This window comes from Alligator sinensis, unplaced genomic scaffold, assembly GCF_000455745.1.
Source record: "Alligator sinensis unplaced genomic scaffold, ASM45574v1 scaffold678_1, whole genome shotgun sequence".
Lineage (NCBI taxonomy): Eukaryota > Metazoa > Chordata > Crocodylia > Alligatoridae > Alligator > Alligator sinensis.
Window position 1 is genome coordinate 2166010 of NW_005842006.1, and position 19910 is coordinate 2185919.

At 43.0% G+C, this 19910-nt stretch overlaps 1 protein-coding gene across 7 annotated transcripts in view; it reads right to left on the minus strand.

Moving 5' to 3' along the window:
• ROCK2 (Rho associated coiled-coil containing protein kinase 2) overlaps positions 1 to 19910 on the minus strand; it is a 167361-nt gene that overhangs the window by 12297 nt on the left and 135154 nt on the right. For 5 of the 7 annotated variants that reach the window (XM_025201837.1, XM_025201832.1, XM_025201833.1 and 2 more), the window contains 11 exons: positions 17846 to 17949; positions 17562 to 17748; positions 15339 to 15432; positions 15130 to 15224; positions 14163 to 14342; positions 13732 to 13900; positions 13121 to 13312; positions 7548 to 7618; positions 5045 to 5133; positions 626 to 704; positions 97 to 358 (listed from right to left, as the gene is read on the minus strand). In XM_025201837.1, coding sequence (XP_025057622.1) covers positions 97 to 358; positions 626 to 704; positions 5045 to 5133; positions 7548 to 7618; positions 13121 to 13312; positions 13732 to 13900; positions 14163 to 14342; positions 15130 to 15224; positions 15339 to 15432; positions 17562 to 17748; positions 17846 to 17949 — 1522 coding nt within the window. The remainder of the gene's footprint in view (positions 1 to 96; positions 359 to 625; positions 705 to 5044; positions 5134 to 7547; positions 7619 to 13120; positions 13313 to 13731; positions 13901 to 14162; positions 14343 to 15129; positions 15225 to 15338; positions 15433 to 17561; positions 17749 to 17845; positions 17950 to 19910) is intronic. The other 2 variants (XM_025201835.1, XM_025201836.1) reach the window with 1 other exon arrangement.

Genomic DNA, 19910 nt, shown 5'->3' on the forward strand with positions numbered 1-19910 from the left:
TGTTACTATCTTTACTTTGAATATTGTTATAAATTTTAGATTTTTTTGCTTCATGTTGTTAACAGGTAACCATTCATTTTATTATTCACTATTTACCTTTGCAAGGTGCTATAATATCTTCCTTTTTATCCATGTGATCTTTGTGACATTTGATATGGCAACGACGGCACTCTAGGGCAGGAGGAGGTTTAAACATGTGCCACAGTGGCTTCATACAAGCCTCACAGTTGGTTGGAAAATGATACAGAGTAGGTATGAACTCGTGTCCTTTGTGGCAAATGTAATTTGATTTCTCCCCCATGGGCTCCACAGGAAATTCTTGTTCCTTTTTGCTTTCCCCTTCATTAGCATACAAAATCTAGAGTCAAAGCAAAAGAACCACAACATTTTTACACAAGGCAGACTCATTCAGACCAACTATTTAATCAAAAAGGTTGAGGAATAAAGATACAAATAGTATACCAGAATACTTTGATGTCTATTTCTGCAATCTACTTTTTCTCATTTGGTAGTAGAGTCTTATTTAATAAAAATATGTTAAAGCGTTTTTGAAGCATCTTGTGCTATTTGATTAAGAAATCTTACCCTTTGGTTACTCTGCAAACACTGACATATAAGTCCATACCTGGAATATCCTGGGAATCTCCTTAGAATCTGCTCTGTACACATCGGTCTGTGTGACTGGCCGAACATGGAACAATTTGCTGAAGAAGGAAATTATTTTAGTAAAGACAAAAAATGACATCCAAGAGTGTTAACTTGTTAACAAAGTGTACTGATTTAGCATACACATCAACTGCAATTTATACTGAAACTTAGCCAACAGGATTCAATCTGTAAATTTAGCAACAATAATCAAAATCCTTAGTCAACTTTATTGAATTCCTATCCTCCTTGCCCTGTATACTAATTTGCAATACATTTAACCAAAGAGGCAAAGCAGCCAAATTAAGTTTCTAAAAGTGCAACAGTTTTAACAACTGCAACTGCTTTATCTCAAAAGTTTACCAGAAAAATCTTCATATACATAAAAGCTAGACTTCTCATCAGCTAAATTAGGTATTTGTTAAGCAAGGACCTACATTGCACTTGAATCCCACTGGTGCATTTCAGGTCCTCCCTCCGTACCAATTCAATTATATGACAAATCTCCCCATTCCTCCCCATCCGTGTCTTTTGTGTTCAAACCACCCTCTTTATTTGATAACCAACTCTGTGCAGGTCCTTTCATGGCATCTGATGAAGTCAGTTCTGAAAGCTTAGGCATCTTGAATTTAGTTAGTCTATAAGGTGCATCTCTACCCTGCCTTCTGCCTGACTTCGGATATAGCTAATTCTCTCTTCTCAGGGATAGCATCATGCTCACCCAAATAAAATGGACTGCAATCCATCTACACAAGAAACTTGCTCAAGAACTCTCAGATATCTTCTTTCTGACCAGATGCAAGCAGATGTAGATCATACCCAAGGGACTCCAAGTGACTAATCCACTGTGTTCTACCTGCCACACAGCCTTTCCTGACAGGTTGTGCTTCACTCTCTCCGAGAAACTGAGGAACCACCTCATTATCAGCATTACAGCAAACAGGAGCAGCTCAACAAGAAGACTTGCAAAACTAACAAACAACATACAGTATACTCAGACATAACAGCCATTTACCAAGAAGAGATTTTTGCATCCTGGCACAAATCTATCACAAACACCTTTGCTCCTTAAAGACAATGAAGGAAACGGAACTCTGCACACTTGCATGCTCCAACAACAATCCTACAAATCAACTGTAATGTCATCAACCTATCCAACCACACTCTCAGCCCAGCTGAGGTACTACCCCATGGTCTTACTTTCTGTCCCATGATGGCTGTATGGAAACCTCAAAGCTTTTTTCTGCTGCCTAAGACAAAGGAAATGTCTTCGTGGCACGAAGCCACATAGCGATCAACCCACCTATGCATTCCAAAAAGGACAGCTCCTGGACTCCACACCTGAGGGTCACAGCCCTACTCTAAACGTGTATATAAGCTGTTTCTGCCTCTGTAGCCACCCTAACATTGCCAGAGAAACAACACTAACGTTACAACCTTAGTCCTGCAGAATGAAGAGCCATATGCAGCCTTAAGAACAACCCTGGTATTTTCATACAATGGGCTGATAAGGAGAGCTGATAAGGAGCCACTATTGTCATAGAGAAAACAGCATACATACAGGACCTCAAGAGAACTTTCCAACACAAATTTTAATAAACTCTTAACTGAGGTCCACACAGCACAATACCAGAAGGAATGAAACAACCTCTTAATGATGCTGCTGCCTCTGAAAACACTGGAAAGGATTACTGCTTCCACCTCCCAGGAACATAGAGCAGGCAACTTTTACTTATTACCAAAGCTCCACAAACCTGACAACTGAGGAAGCCCCACTATTACATGCACCATCATGGAGGGGGTTTCTGGCAACAATCACTTTATCCTATTTCCATATGCCACTGGAACTGCCAGCTATTTGAAAGATCCCAGATTTGGGGTCCACTGACAAGATTCCAGAGAACACTACATTACTGACCATGGATGTCACATCTTTATACAACAACAGTATCCTTCATGAAGACAGATTATAAACTATAAAGAACATTATTCCCAATGACGACACTGCTTCCGTTTCATTCATTCTCTCCTGCTTTATCCTCACGCAGAGCCACTTCAGATTTGTGGACTCCGTATACTTATAAGCAAATGACACCACCATGATCACCTGTATGACTCTCTAATATGCCAATATATATACACACGTGTCAGACCTTGATGTCCACTTCCTCCAATACTGCCCGCCTCATCCCCCAGGTATACCTACAGTACAACATGAAAATTTCATCATATGGACACATGGGAATGAATCTCTTGAGAAATTCCACGAGGACTTAAACAACTTCCACCCCTCCGTCAAACTGACTCTGGAATATTCTGCAAGCACATTCATTACCTGGACACCACAGTGAAGGTTTGCAATGGCCATATCATCACCACGTTGTACTGAAAACCCATCAACTGCCACAGCCACCTTCACACTATTAGCTTTCATTCTAAGCACACCAGTTTATCTATCATCTACAGTCAAACTACATTAAACTGTAGCTGCTCTGCACTGACTCAAGTGTAAGGATCTGTGTCATGACCCAAGGGTATGATTTTGTGTGTGCTTCGGCACTGCAGAATTATTTGCCGCCACGAGGAGCTTTCTTTGCACGGTGCAATTCTCAGTTGCATAGAGAAAACTCCGATGCAAAGGAGTTCCCGCCGCTCGCATGCAAATTTGTTTCCCACTATTGGCTGTTTCTAAATTATTCCCACGTGGCGGCTAGCGATTGGCTTGCTAGCCGTATAAGAGGCTTGAGCGGTTTCCGCCCAAGTTGGAGGACTCCACAACCATCTCGTGGAGGAAGAGAACTTCACATCCATCTTGTGAAGAACTCTAAGCGCGCTGTGGAGCTTAACAAACCCAGCGTGTGCCTTAAGGACGATACAGGGGCCTGATCAACCTCTAGCCTCTCCCCGTCGCCGCCTGATCCCTCAACGTACCCTTCCCTGCGCGCTCAGTCCACGGAGCCTAGCAAACTTCGTGTGTGTGTATCCAGAGCTCTTTCCGGGTTATTTCAAGAGGCTCGAGTTTTCTATGGGTCTTGTTCGTGCGTGTTTTCTTTTTGTTTGTAACTGCAACTTAAGCGAAGTTTTTCCTGCCTGCACCGCGACCATCTACGGTGTAAGTAAAATAATCTTTAATCAACCGCTACGCGTCCGTGCCTAATTCTAGTCCGCCGTGCCAAATTCCCCGACCCACGTGCCAGGGCTGCTGGCCACAGCCCGCCCCCGAAAGCCTCGGACCGGTCCCGGCCCGCACAATCTGGAGCAGGATTTCCTAAAAGCCCAAAACTACAGCCACTCAAATCAACAAAGACAGACTCAGTCCCCAGTCTGACCTGCTACAATACCAACCACAAGACAAAGACAACAGAATTCCTCTAGCTTTCACCTGCAGCTCTCAGCTTGAACACTTGGACACATCCGTAATGACCTCTGACCTCAAATAGTCTCTTTCAGGCACCTAACTCCTATTCTCACAGAGGTACCAGGCTTTGCAACAGACCCAGATGCAAGCTGTGCCTCCTCATCAATGCACACACTGTCATCAATGGACCAATTAAAATAGATTAGAACAGCTGAGATTCATTCATCTGCACCTCTACCAATGTCATATATGCCATAACCTGCTTACAGTACCCCACTGCTGTCCATATTGGACAGAAGGGGCAAGCCCTACATGAAAGAATGAGGGGATACCAATCTGACATCAAGTCCAAAAGTACACAAAAGCCTGTGGCAGAACACTAATATTCCTGGACTTCAGAGTAGCTGTTTTAATACAGTGAAAGTTTAAAGGATGACAACGCAAAACTGCAGAATAAGAAGTCATCCACAGACTGGATTGTGTTATGTATGATCTAAACAGAAACTACAGATTCTTATCCCATTACCAGAATTAGTTTTTGTGACCCTTTGTCCCTATGGTTTTTATTATTTGCTTGCCTCTCTCAGCACTTATCCCCCTCTCCTGTCTTTTGAATTCAAATCACTTTATTTAGTATCCTGGTCTGCACATGTCCTTTCTTAGCATCTGAGGAAGTGAGCTCTAACTCATGAAAACTTATACCATCTCTGATTCAGTCAATCTATAAGGTGCTGCATCTTTACCCTGCCTTTCGAGACATTATCTGAGTTGCAGCTGTTCTCTACAACCCCCCAGTTCTTTTGCTCAAACTGTAGCACCTCATGCTTTTAGCTGTAGAAGTTGCTGTATACAGGAGCAGGTGTGTTGTCTATGGGAGCAGTCATCACATATTGACTGACCTCAAACTGTAGTTTAAATACAAAAGAACAGCTATCATGAAAAATATTTTCTATGCTGTTTTCTGTGCAAGATTCTCTGCTAACGTTCATTTGAAAGTTTACAAAAACAATACAATGAACAATCTCATGGCAAAATACTTACTCTATATCTAACACCATATAAGGGTTAGATTGTTCTTTATCTTGTTCACTATCATAGAATAGAATCTTCTTACTGCTTACAATGACATACTGTTAAAAAAAAAGATTATGATAAGTCTTTAAAATCTCCTTACATTTTTAAATATTTTACTTTCCTTGTACAACAGTCAAATAGTTCCATAACAGTATTTTTTCATGTTTCTCTTCAATAGTTAAATGAAAAACAAAAGAATGGTGGTTTGAGTCCAATTTTGCTAAAAAAGTTGTCATTTATATCACAGTTAACATAAAATTGTGTTAATCTGGTAATGAATGAAATCTGCAATTTTAAATAACAATTAAAAAAGAGGTAAACAATTGAACCCAGGGGCAATGCTAACAGGATACAAAGGCCTGACATTCTTTTATAGTTGACTCATATTAGTAGTGACAAGTACAGCTGTGCAAAGCTTTGGTAGCTGATTCGATTTGGAGGAGATTCAGCCCAATTCAGGGACCAAATCTCTGAATCCAAATCGAATCGGGAGACCAATTAAAAGCTCTGAATCGATTCGAAGGATCTGAATCGATTTGGAAAAGATTCAGAAAAGATTTGGCCACTGCAGAGATTTGGCTATAAACTAAAAAGGCAACTGACACAGCTGTCTCCAGCTGGTAAATCTGTTGGGGTTGGGGGGCGGATTGGGGCTGGGACAAGCTGCCCAGGTAGGGTGGTGGGGCGCGCTGGTTGCGAGTGCAGCAGACCTGGGAGCCGGGGCTCTGCTTTCCTGCCTCTTTCCCAGCTGGGGTGGGAAGCGGACACGGCTCACTTCAAGCGGAAGGAGGCAAGCGGCAGCAGGGCATAGCTCTGGCTCCTAGCACTGCTGTGCCCACATCTTATGCCTGCCAGCAAGCAGTGACAGGGCAGAGCCTGTGCTCCCAGTGCTGCTGCGGGCACGGTAGTGCTGGGAGTGGGGGCTGTGCCCTGCTGCTGCCTGGAGAAAGCTGTACCTGCATTGCACCTCCCCCCCTCCCCCCCATGCCACCTGGGCAAGCAGCAACAGGGCATAGCCCCCGTGGCACCCCCTGCCAGGGCACAGGTAGGCACAGCCAGAGGAAACACAAGAGAAGCCCACATGGCTGCCCTGCCCAGCCCCATCCCCCGCTTGGGCCAGCCTCCCAGCACTTAAAATTAAAAAGCCCTGTAACTCACTGGCTCTGGCAGCAGTATCAGGGCCTCTGAGGGCAGAGCCCCCCCACATGCAATGCGGGGCAGTGGAGATCATCCCGCCTGTTGGCACCTGCACGGCAGCTTCCCCATGGTGCAGGTGCAGCGTGGCTCAGCAGGGTGCTGCACGCTGTCTGTGTCCCGGGGCGGCTTCACGTGTCAGCCAGAGCCCAACACCGCTCAGCCCCAGCGGCCCCAGTTTCCAGCCAAGCCGTGCTGCACCCGTGTGATGTGACAGCTGCTGCGTGGGTGCCAAGCAGGGATGGGGCAATCCCCGCGGTCCTGTGCTGCGTGGAGGGGCTCTGCCATGAGTGCCGAGAGGCCCCAATCGCCACTCCTGCAGCTGGTGAGTGTGAGGCTTTTTTTGTTTGTTTGTTTTATGTGCCGAGACTAGACTGGGGCCAGGCGGGGAATGGGGCCAGGCAGGACAGCCATGGGGGCTTCTCCTGCAGCACCCCCTGTCCAGGGAGAGGCACGCACAGCCGGAGGAGCCACGGGAGAACCTGCAGCTGCCCGGCTGTGTCTGCCTCTCCCCAGCCAATCTGAATCACCACCAAATCTTCCGAAACCATTTTGGCTGAATAGATTCAGGATGGTGATCCAAATCTGTCCTCCAAATCGGCTGCATCCAAGTCCAAATCGAATACTTCCCTATTTGCACAGACCTAGTGACAAGTATCTAATGATGCCTGTTTCAGGTGTCTAGTTCATAGGATACCGATGTCCCCACCATAATTAGCACTTGTGTTATGAGTCTCAAGAAAGGAGCCAATGAATTAGTAGATGAAAAAGAAAATCTCGTACTTAGAAAATATTCAGAAAAGGCAGGTAGGTGACGTAATGAAAAAAAAACTTGGTATCACCAGTATCTATGCTCTATCTTTTCTGTAGAGTACCATCTGTCTCATGGACTTAAGCACCAGCCATACAAAGAGACATCCATGTCTCACTCCTGGGTATCATAATGCCTTACCAAGATCAATAGTTGAATGATTCCTTTTACTTGCATCCTGCACACTAATTTCCACTTACCAAGTGCTTTTGCACCTAGATTAAATCAAATTTATAGCCTTGGGATCCTGTTGAGATTGCTTACTGCTAGATTCCTAAATAGCCACAGCTGCATGCACTGCCCCCTCCCCTTTGCAGCTGAACAGCAACCTAACAGATTTTGATCTGGCAATTTTTTTTGAATTCTGATTAAAGAACTCTTATTTAAGAAACAAAATTACACACTTTGACATAGATGTATAATATAAAAACCCAATAGCCCTAGTACTGAAGTCAGCTTTCTCACCTTTTTAACCCATCCAAATTTCTTAGTGTTATTCCGGACTGGGAGTGATAACCAGCCCTCTAATCTTGACTCTGTAAACAAATATTAAAGCAAATCAGTATCTGAACATACATTCTTTTTGAGCCTCCATGCATTTGAAACAGTCTTTAATTTGAAGTCATAAAGCAGACACACAAATGCCATGGCCAGCTGAGGGGATGGGGAAAGAAGTCTTCCTAAAAAACAGCAAGTTTTTAGGAAACCACATCTTACATGTAGCAACTAACAGCACATAATGCAACTCAAATTGAGTAAAGGACCAAATATCTAATAATAAAATTATACTATTACACACACACACACACGTACATTCACATTCCTTTTTAGTAAAAATAAAACAAAGACGTTTAGAGATTAAAACGCTTATAGTCATCAACCTCCAGCAATGAAAACTGCTTGTTTAAAAGCATTAATATAGAATATACAACATCCAGTTCTAGGGAAAAGTTTCAGAATATGAACATACATAAAAGTACATGAAATGTAAAAGGCTGCACATAAAGGATTATATTTAATGGCTATTGTAGATATGTGTCTATATACAGACACTTATTACGTAACTTGCATATTACTTACATTTTGCTATGGGAGTAGGCAGGCAAGGTTCTTTGAGTAGATGTGATATAGGGAGTCTCTACTGGTCACTCCCTATGCCTGAAGTAGGGTGACTGCGCCCGAAAGCTTGCTAAGAATTTATTTCCAACTACTCAGTTGGTCTAATAAAAATATCACATCTACTCAAAGAACCTTGCCTATGTCCTTAGATCAACATAGCTACAATCAAAATCCCAGCAGATATGGGAGTAGAGGATTTACAAATAAAACTAACTGTTCTCTGGAAAGGGAAAAGCAAAATGTCAAGTTCTGCCAGTATAATCTGAATCCCTTGCTCTACTACCTTTTCCCTAGAACCAACATATATCACCATAGCTTTCTAATCTGTTAAAAACCACCTCTGGCTAATTCTCTGGCCTTTTCATGCATACAGTATACTGTCTCACTGAATTACTTCATAAGAAATACCATATTTGCTTGAATTCAAGGTAAGGTTCCTCCCTCCCCCCCTCAACTATGGCTGGAAACCTTGTCTTAAATTTGAGTCCTAAGCCAGGATAGGTGGTGGCTCAGCTCCGGCCAGAGCTGACCTGCTATCTGCCCCAGCCTGGGGTGGCTTGTGTGGTGGTGGAAGAGAAGGTTTGCAGGAGGAATGGGGGGGCACAGGGCGAGAATTCAAGGGAAACAGTGCGGTGGGGAGGGAGTATGGGGGAGATTATGCAGCTTGGGGGGAGCATGGTGGAGCCTGCACAGCATGTCCCTGGCCTCATTTAGTCTCGGAGCCAGCCCTGGCCCCAGCCTGGCTGGAGCTGCAGCCATTGCTTCCACCTGGCTGAGTCAGGCCAGGTTGGGGCTAAATTTAAGACGACCCTCCAATAATTAGATCATATACATGGACATTTATAACAAATGTATAATTTTCCATGTATAAAATCAAATTACTGAGGGGCCACCTTACATCTGAAGATGTTTTGGATTCAGGTAAATACAGTAGTTTCTTGTTGCTAGTTTCACACAATAGGAATATTTATTCCACATTGATAATGCTTTTGAGAACTTAATAAATGAGATCTCATATTGGATTTATAAATGTCAGAATATCAACAGTAGTTAGAACATAAAAGCCAAATTGGGATCAGACCTTCTCTGTGCTTGGTACTGGTGCACTAAAATCTCACCTGCCTCTTGTTAAAATCTAGTTTAAGGCAAGAATTTGTCTTTGCAGTAATGTAAGTATTGGGCAGCATTGTTTACCTGGAGTAACTGCTTTCTCATCAACAGATCACAATCTTAGATCCCTGCCACTGCACAGAAACTAAGTTAAAAAAACCAAGACATTTACATACACTTTCCAAGAACATGGGGCAAGAATTCATGTTTGTCCCACCTACTTGTCACATTATATTACTGTTCTCACTTGCCCAGCATCAGACAGAACACACAGAACGTTAATCAAAAGACTGAATCCCACAATGCCAGACATGCAAGGAACACAAACTACTTGTTAATAATGTCACAAAGGATGTTTTCATTACAAAGAACTAGTCCCATCCTACTTACTCTATCTCCCTTGCTTCATCTTTCTAAACTCCAAAAATTCATTTTGACAGAAGAGAGAAATCTGATGGGAAGCTTCCCATCAGATTACTTCTGGGATTCATTTTTAACTAGGAGCAGAAAAAGGCCAAGGACTACATCATAGCTTTCCAGAACAGCCATGTCAATCACGAGTGTGAAAAAAGAGAGGGAGGGAGCTGGGGGAGTATCAGGAAAGGAAGAAGACATGTTGCTAAGAAAATGCAGTCATGGCAACCGCCTATATGCTCAGTAGACATAAACATGGTCTTGTCCACCCTGCAAGAAATGTTACATACTAAAATCGGTCTACAAACTATATGTAATTTTTAATTTTTAAAGACACACTAATTTGGTGAAAACAAGAAAAGTAATAAAATGCCCTAGAATAGAATAGTACAGCTATTATAAACAGAAGCTAGAAAAAAGCCCCAAATCTACACTGTTTCCTGTAAAATGGGCATCAGCATATACAAAGTGCATGCTGTAGAGAAATAAAGATGCTATTTTTCAGTATTATGACAATAATACTAACTAAATTTTAACCTTTTGTGGAAAATTAACTGACCAAACAGATCCATATTCTAAGAAGCTTTTAGTCAAATGCTAAAATGTGAATATGGCAATAAAAAATTAAAACTTTACATTAGTACTAAACATGAGTTTTGTTCACTGCAGTATGTATGTATTCATACAGAGTTTAAAGTTTGGAAAAATGCACGACACATATATAGAATTTTCTTCATGCTGCTGGAAAAGTAAAATTCTAAAAACTTGATACTGCCCTCTACACTATTGGAGCACCCCTAGGTGTACACATAAATTATATATCCTTGGTAGTGTAGAGGGCAGTATCAAGTTTTTAGAATTTTACTTTTCCAGCAGCATGAAGAAAATTCTATATATGTGTCATGCATTTTTCCAAACTTTAAACTATCTATAATTTATGTGTACACCTAGGGGTGCACCAATAGAGATTTTGGGGGCCGATACCGATAGCCAATATTTAAGGAGGCATATCGGCCAATACCGATCTGATACCTGATACAGCTGACATTCGCTGGTAAGCCCCTTGTTGTGGAAGAGGAGGGAAGCGATGGGGCTGGGGGGGGGGTGGGGGCGGGCGCAGATCAGCGCCCCCACTGTGAGCGAAGGGGTAGGTGCTGCCCAGCCAGAACAGGGCAGGGGATGGAGGCGCAGCTCATGGGGTGGGGGCAGCTCCTGCCACGGCTTGCACACCGGGAGGGCGGGGACAGCATGTGCCCCCAGATCTGCATGGTGCGGGCTGCAGCTGCATGGGGCTTTTCTTGTCGGGGGGCTGGGCTCGGAGTGGGCTCCAGCGGTACTGGGAGAAGGCTGCAGCCACCCCAAATTTCACTGCAGCTCTGCTCCCAGGCCCATAGGAGCAGTGCCTGGCGCAGCCCTGGCTGAACACCTCGCCTCCACCCAAGCACCACGAAAAGCCACGGCTGTGCTGGGCGGTGGCACAGGAATGGGAGCAGAGCTGTGGTGAAATTTGGGGTGGCTGCAGCCTCCTCCCAGCATCACCGGAGCCTGCTCTGAGCCCACCCCTGGCAAGAAAAGCCCCGTGCAGCACTGACTCCGACTTCTCCCCATAGCTGCAGCCCATGCTGCACGGATCCAGAGGCACACATGCTGCCCTCCTGCCTCCCATCAGGGTACAAGCACCAGAAGGAGCCGGCTCCCTCATGAGCCATGCCTCATTCCTATGACCCCCACGACCTCCCTCACTGTGGTGGGGGAGTGGTGTTGATCTGCTCCCTACCCCCCTCTTCCCTCCCCCTCCAACTTACCAGCTGGAGGCAGCTCTCCATGCTGCCAGCTCTGCTCTGTGTTGCACTGCAGCTGTGTGCAGCATGGGCATTTATCAGCCAAATTATCGGCCCCATAGGGCCCATATCTGATACAGGTTTCCCTCGATTTACGCAGGTTGTTTATATGTGAATTCGCTCTTATGCAATGAGTATATTTAGACCCATAATTTGTTATATCCAAGGTAAATTCACTCTTAAGTGATCAGCATATATGCCCCACCCCTGCCCAAGCAGGTAACTCTGTGGGGGGAGGAGAAAGGCCCCTGGCCCCACTCACCCCAGCCCTGGCTGCAGGGGCACAGGAGTGGCCGGCACCAGCTGCCTGCAGCTGCTGGCTGTACCGTGCTCCACCTGTCCCCCTGCGCCTGGGCTCTGCTTGTCTGCACTCATCTCTGCTCCTGGGCTGTGCTGTGCCCGGGGCCACTCCAGCATGGGCTGGGGTGAGTGCAGACAAGTGGAACCCTGGGTGGTACAGAGCGTGGCACTCACCCCAGCTCCTGCTGCAGCAGCCCCAGGAGTGGCGGATGCCAGCTGCCTGTAGCAGCTGGGCTGCACCATGCCCTGGTGCAGATACCCAATGTCAGCTGCTCCCAGGGCCACTCCAGCACAGGCTGGGGAGAGTGCTGCGCCCTGTGCCACCCATGGCTCCACTTGTCTGCACTCACCCCAGCCCATGCTGGAGCGGCTCTGTGAGCGGCCAACACCAGCTGCCCGCACCACAGCACGGTGTAGCCCAGTAGCTGCAGGCAGCTGGCACCAGCTGCTCCTGGGGTTGCTGCAGCTGGGGCTGGGGTGAATGCTGCTCTGTTCCCACTGCTTTGCTTCCTTCTGCAGCCCCAGGAGCAGTACCTCTCCCCGCCACCCCTCTCCTAGTCCCAGCTTCACTCCCTCCCTCTCTCACCGCCATGGGAACCTATCCCTATATGTTACATTGTAAAGTAGGTTCGTTTTATGTGAATTTGATTTATGCGCCATTCTCCAGGAACGCACATACCACATAAATCAAGGGAAACCTGTATAGACAATTTTCTACATAATCAGTACTGATCCAATATCTGACCAATGTATTGGTGCAACTCTATGTACACCTAACATTAAAACCAATTTTAGGCCCTACTGATATGAATTTAACATTAGAGAAAAATACAAATATCCAGAGATTGCATTGAAAGATTGCATTTGTGCTCAGAAGGTGAGCATCTAGATAGTTAAGTGTTCAAGAGGAATACTAAGATCAGAGTTCTTGGACATTCCAAAGCTTAAGCATATGTATTTAGACAGGCACACTGCATGGAAACTACTCTGAAGCTATGATCCTAAAAATCACCTTTTAAAAGGCTTCTGTAAAGTGATGTTTTTAAAATATAGCTATTTTGGTTGCAATCAAAAGTAAAGATTTAGAGAACACATGGTTCAACTCTTAGTTCATGCAACATTTGATTAATGTTTTGGATTATATTTACCAACAGCATTTTTTTAAAAGAGTATTAATAATGTTAGCTTTGGGAGAGGAAAGGTCAAAAGACACAACAAAAAGTAAGTGCATCAAATGTTTTTCCGGGATGTCACCTGTGCTATCAGTTTCTGAAGGGGTGGGCTCTGAAGGGGCAGGTACACAAGAAAGAGGTTCCTCCTCTGAGTCAGAATCAGAGTCGAGAAGCATTTGAGAACTGGAAGGCTTAGTGGCAATACTGAGAGAGGTAGAAGAATGTTGGTAGGTAAAAGACATTGACTCCATTGTGTGGGACTGAGTGATGTGGACTAAACAGTACAAAGAAGGGAAAAAAGGTCAGGAAAGATGTTAACACAGAAAAAACTAGAAAGAGAATATTAGTTTTTTTACATTTTATCATGTAACACAGTATTTACAAAACAGACACCATAAACAAGAGAAGAAATAGTTATTAGTTTGCATGAGATACAGAATGTATTTTCTTAATTCTTAAAAGTTTAGGAAAAAAACCTCATTTTTTAAAAAACAATTGAAAGGGCAGGGTTAAGGTAAAGACTGTTTCACTTAGTACCTGAATATTAAGTGCTATCAAGATTTTGAAAATGTACAAAGGAATACAGAAATACCAAGTAAAGCATATAAACCTCAGCAGGGCAGTATAATACTTCAGCTCCTAAGGAATTAAATGAAACTGATGAAAATAGTAATATTACTAAAAAATACATACCAGGGAATCCATCGTCTGCCTCAGCATCCCCAGGGCCACTACCTATGCTACTATTATCTAGACCAATATGTAATGACTGCAGCTGTGAGCGAAGTTGTTCAATGTCACTATCTTTGCTGTCAAGTGTCATCTGCAGTTCAATTCGTATCTGGCTCTCTTCTGCTATTTGCTGTGAAAATGATTTTAAAAGATTTACCATTTAGTATTAACACTCTACTCCATAATTTACTAAAAATATTTTCTTAGTCAAATAAGTACTTTGCAACAAATCTTGAAGTACACAACTACTTCATTTTTAGGTGAGTCATCCTTCAAATATGCAAAATTATAAATAAATATGCTATCCTAGAATATTTATAACCTCTTTTGCAATTTCTTAAATAGCTACCGTAATATTCTTATTTTTATTATTTCTGCACAGGTATTCTTACCGCCTGCATCTCATTGATCTCCTTTTGATATTTGATCATCATTTGAGTTAAATTTTCACGTTCAGATTTCAGCTCCATATGCAGCTTCCTGTTTTCCTTTTCTTTCCTCCGCACATCAGTGTCAGCTCCACGTTTGACAGGATTCTTCCGATTCATGATCTCAGCCAACTTGTTCACAGCCTTCAGAACACAGAGCAAAGGAAACCCCCAGAATCAGACTGAGTGTAAATATCCACAGTCACTTTTAAAATACTTTTCTCAAAATCTCAAATCATTGTACATTGCTAACTAAAATGCCAATGCAAACCAGTGCAGTAATTAAGTATACTTCCAAAAAAAAGAAAATAAAGATGATATTTCACTTTGGATAGAATATTTTTTCTGCATACTTCCTTCACATAATCAATTTAGTCAGAAGCCAAAACTATCTTTGAGTGGGAATGTCTAAACAGGGCACTAAGTTGTCTAGAAATAATAAGAATTCAAAATCTGATTCATAAGGTCTAGTTTCCTAATGACAGTAGCATTCATGACCACAGCCTTCAAGAAAGGTGAACAAGTGTGTGTGTGTGTGTGTGTATATAAATCATTTAGACAAAGACGAAGGTAACTAAGAGTTGCTCATAACAGATTTAAATCAAATTATCACATAATTAAGAACTATGTCAAAACTAGATGTTTTGAATGAAGATACATGGCTTCAAGTGTATTAGGTTTTACACAGAGGTAAATGACATTGGTGAAATGTCTACTGACGTATATAACATACTGATGTAGCTACACTGATGCAAATTTTTCTGATCTATTTCTGTAAAAAGGCATAGTATAAAGATTGCATCCATTGAGTGCATACAGTCAGTTAATATTAGAAAGCAGCCTTTCCATGTAAAAACGCTACATAATTCATGAAAAGTGCGCTGATGAAGTTATTGGGATTATCATCTCCTCCACTTCCATTTATATTTACCTGGGTTTTCAGTGTTCTCTCATTCAACAGCTGTTTCTCAAGTTGTGCTTTAATAGTTGCTGTAGCTGCTGCTTCTTCTTTTAGCATCATAATTTCTGTAATAAAGTAAAAATGCAAATATATAAAGGCTGATAACAGCAGTAAACAACAACACTTGTAAAAGTACAAATTACTTCAAATTGAATTCAAGTTGTTTAATAAACACTCACCTTCTTGAGCTTCTTTCAGTTTATTATTCAGCTCTTCCTTCTCATTAGCAAGATTAGCCACATCACTAGTTAGTGTCCTATTGGCTTCTTCCAACTAAAAGGAAAACAAAGAATAGTTACCACACGTTACCACACGTTACCACACAACTACCACCACTCCCAGCAGCAGATCAATGGGTTCCATGAAGTGACTTATAGCAAAGGCCAGGAATAAGAGGAAGAGAGGTCCTGGAGCAAGAAAAGGAAAAAGAGCAGAGAAGAACAGATTACCAAGTGGAGGTGAGCAGAAGAAGGTGGTGGAGAGTCGGGGGGAGGAAGGAAAGAAAGGGAAGCATAAGAAACTTCTTGTCAGACTATGTGATATGAAAAAGGAATAATGGAAGAGCTAGGCAAAGTCAAGAAGCAAACAGAGGGCATGTATAATGACAGCTGCCCAGAGAGACTTGATGGAGTTCAAAACAATGAGAAGGTGAAGGCTGAAATGTTAAGAAAAACTGAGAGCTTAGAACCAAGAAGAGCAAAAGGGAATTCATCACAGCTACTGCAAACCATAGCAATGGAAGGGAACTGAAAACAGAACGATTACTGAAAAACACATAAAGGCAGAGGATGGATCAGAGAAGCACAAACGGGTGAAGAGAGCCAAGGATAACCATGTATGGAAGTGTATTTTTTTTGCAAAACAAGGCCTTATTCCATAGATTTAAACAGGAGAGAATTGCATTTAAGACCAACAGGGACAGAAGTCCAGATTGAAAGAGTCTGACTAATCAGAGGTAATTCACACTTCATAGGTAGGAAGGAGGGAAGAGGCAGATTTTGAACAGTTGTCTTAGAGACAGAGAGAGAACACTGAACTTATACACAGGGATCTACCCAAATCCAGGAGGCAGCCGGCCGATTTTGCGGGCAGATCGTTCAGTGGCTGGCTGCCATTTTCATGAGTTTATCACAGCAAGCCCCCCGCCCCTCCCCCTCTCTGACTGGCTGATTGGGATGAGGAGGGAGCCAGCAGTACTCATGGCCACTGCTGCGGCCCAGCTGTGCAGCCTGCCAGAGGGGTAGGGGGCTGCAGAAATTAAAGCGAGCCCAAGATGGCTGTTGCCCCCATCCCTCGCCACTGATTCATTGCAAGGGCTGTCTATCATACGGCTCTGCCCCTCGAGGCTGACTGGCCAGGAGGGCAGGCCATCATGTGGCCCCACTCCTCACCGCCAACTGGTGGAGGGGGTGGGGCCACATGACAGGCAGCCCTTACAACCGATCAGCAGCAAAGGGCAGGGGCAGCGGCCATCTTGTGCTCCCCTTCATGCCAGCAGCTACCTCCCCCTGGCAGACTGCACAGCAGCAGCCATGAGTATTGCTGGCTCCCTCTGTGACAATAGCACTATTTGTGTGGAAATGTGCATCTCAAAATATAGTTTTATGGAAATAAATGTATTACCCTTTGGTACTTTACAATAAAGCACCAAATTTGTCTCACATTATTTCCGAGGGATTCTTCTAAATTAGGTTTATAAACAAGATTTCCAATTTAATCCTTGAAAACCTATACAAAACAGGAGTATATTAAGCCATGATAAAAGCCTTAACAAAACAGGATATACCACTGCATGCACTTCTCCCCTGCACAAACTTCTCAGGAAGGAGGCTGAGAGAGGAAACAACCTGTGACAGAAGTTAGGCACGTTACTTAACATCCTGCTGGAAGGTGGTGGGATCCTATAGTGATGAGTGCAGCGTAGAGTCTATATAGAGTAGAATGTCCTTAAAAACCTTCCTCTCCAAAGAGATCCTTTTTATTTAGGTTTTTATACACCTAGAATGGAAAGCCTAACAAAACTTTGATTAAACGAACATGGACTGGACCAATTATATGTAGATTTTGTTTTATATATTTGGTTTGGTCTCCACAAGTCCACAGAATAGAAAACTGTATTTTTTCAGCCAAATACGGGAAGTATGCAAACCACACATACTAAGGAATATTTGCTATGATTTTAAAACTTCATTCAAACATAGGAAGGCATGTAATGGTTTTACCCCTTCTCCTGCCACCGTGTTCATATAGAGTTTACTTCTAACTCTTCTAAGCACCAAAAACAATTCAAGCTGTGTGTTTCTGTAAACATACTTGAAATACATATTTGAATTTGTTAAAAATAAAGAATTTCTAGCACACACAAAAAAACAACTGCAGAAGCTATTGTGCAAATTACTTACAGAAGCTATGGTAGCATCTTTTTCAGTAAGCTCCTGTTTATGCCTAGCCATCATTTCTTTAATCTCCAGCTCTTTCATGATCTTCTCTTTTTCCAAATCAGAATATTGCTCTTCAGCAATGGAACGAGCAAGTTGCTCTGAATCAGCTTTTGTCAAAGTGATCTCAAGCTGAGCAGCCAAGGAGTCTCTGCAAATGATAAGTAGTTATTCAGAAGCCATTTTTTAAAACAAGTTAAGCATTCTGGTTTTCTGTACGTTTAATAGTACAGCCCATAAACCCTCACCTCTCATCTTGTAACTCTTGTATCTTTTGCTGTATTTCTTTACAGAGTTTAGTTTTTTCTTCACATTCTTCTTTTAGCTCTCGAACCTGTGTCTTATACAAGGTCTAGATTTAAAAAAAAAAAAGAGAAAGAGAAAGGAAATGACTTGCATATTGTAGCTGAAAGAGACCAGACCTTAATAAATATGATTCTTAACGTGAACAGAGGTCATATACAGGTGTGCCATGTCCCCTCTGTGTGTAACACTTCTCCCAGAAACACTGTTGTTTCTGTCTTTTTTCATTACCCTTCTTCTCAAATAATGGTCCTGTACCTGAAACACTACTAGAGAAGAGAAGAAGAGATAATCTTCTGTTCAGGAAGGCAAATGCATTCAGTCTCCATACTCTCTCTCTCTCTCTTGTGTGTGTGTGTGCACGCACGCACGCACGCACACACACACACACACACACACACACACTTAAACTATCAAATCAAAGTGCCTAGGAACACTATTCATGGACACATTGTATTGGCCCAGTAATTCTCAACTAATTAACGAGATCCTTTCAAGGAAGTTGTAGGGTGGCCATGCAATTTTGGATTTTAGGATTGCCTGTCAGATGTACAATCATGATTCACAAATAAATCCAGGGTTTTCAAATAGGAATCCATAGCATTAAAAACTTCCTGACCTGTTGTGAGCTTTCTGAGTTCTTCACAACAGAAGAACTGCTCTATTATTTTTCTGTAGTCAAAAAACAGTGAAAGCTAAGAGCCTGCATTTTCTGAGGGGTTCCTTAAGCCTAAAAAGATTGAGAACCACTGTACTAGGCATTGTACAAATAGTATAAAAAGACAGTGCCTTTCACAATTTAAGGGCATGGACCCATAACACTTAGAATGCTTTAAATGCAGTTGAAACCAAAACAGAAAACAAGCCTGTTACCCCAGTTTAAATCTGCCTGGAATGGTTCAAAAGTATACTTGGAAAACCAAGTGCTATTTTGAATTGCTTCACTGTGAACCGTTTCAGCATTGTGTGGACACCAAGCATTCTGTGAAATGGGTCTGGTCAGGTCTCCAGACATCCCACACTGCATTGCTCTCCTCCCTCCCCCACCACACTCTGCTGCAACTGGCTGCTCTGGTAAGCTGCCAGAAGTCTACTGCCCAGTTTTTTTCCTGTATTTTTGATCAATCAGTTCCCTTGCACTGCTTGTTCAATAAAAGCTATCTATCTAACAACAAGCTGCTTCCTCACTCCTTACTCAACCCCAGCCCCTCAAAGTTTCTTCAGTCCCTGGGAACCAACACTGGTGGGTCCAAGTACTCTCCCCCTTCCCATCCCAACCGCTCACTAACTGTGATGAATGCTGGCCCAAGTTCTAGCTTTTATCCCTTGGTGTCAGAGCCACAGAACTTCATACAATTGTGACCCAGTTCCCAATCACTGACACTCTGAAATGGTTTGATTGCTATATGTCTCTGCTTCCTGTCCTGCAATAATTATGAACTTGTCCCCAATCAGTAACATTGGGAATCAGTGATGGTTCTATTTGTGTCTGTACCTTAAGAGCTTATGATCCAAGTATAAAATGAGACACACAAGATGGATACAGACAAGTATGAAGTAAAAGGAGACTACTTTGATCAACAAAGCAGGCAGGGATCTCTGCATAGCAACAGTAAAATTGTCAGAATCATAGAATGGGGCTGGAAGAGATCTCGGGATTTCAAATAGACCAGTCCCTACTCTATATAAGATCATCTTATCAGGGAGGTTGGGAAAGATGAAGAGCGATTATGAGCAGGGATCCAGGTTTTCTGTTTCCCATGGAAAAATGAAGTAAAACATGGATTTCCCCCCCTACCAAAGTAAGACGCTGATTTATCATTTTAACAGAGAAACCCACAGATTTTGCAGTTTTGCAGCAAGTTCTCTGCAGACTGCCAGAGATCCAGCCTGCAAAAGGTTGGGCAAGAACAGGAGGAGTGCAGTCAGGCAGGGGGCACCATATGCATGTACATGCACATGGTCCCAGGCAGCCTGGAGGAGCAGCTCCCACAGGTAAGACTGGCCGGG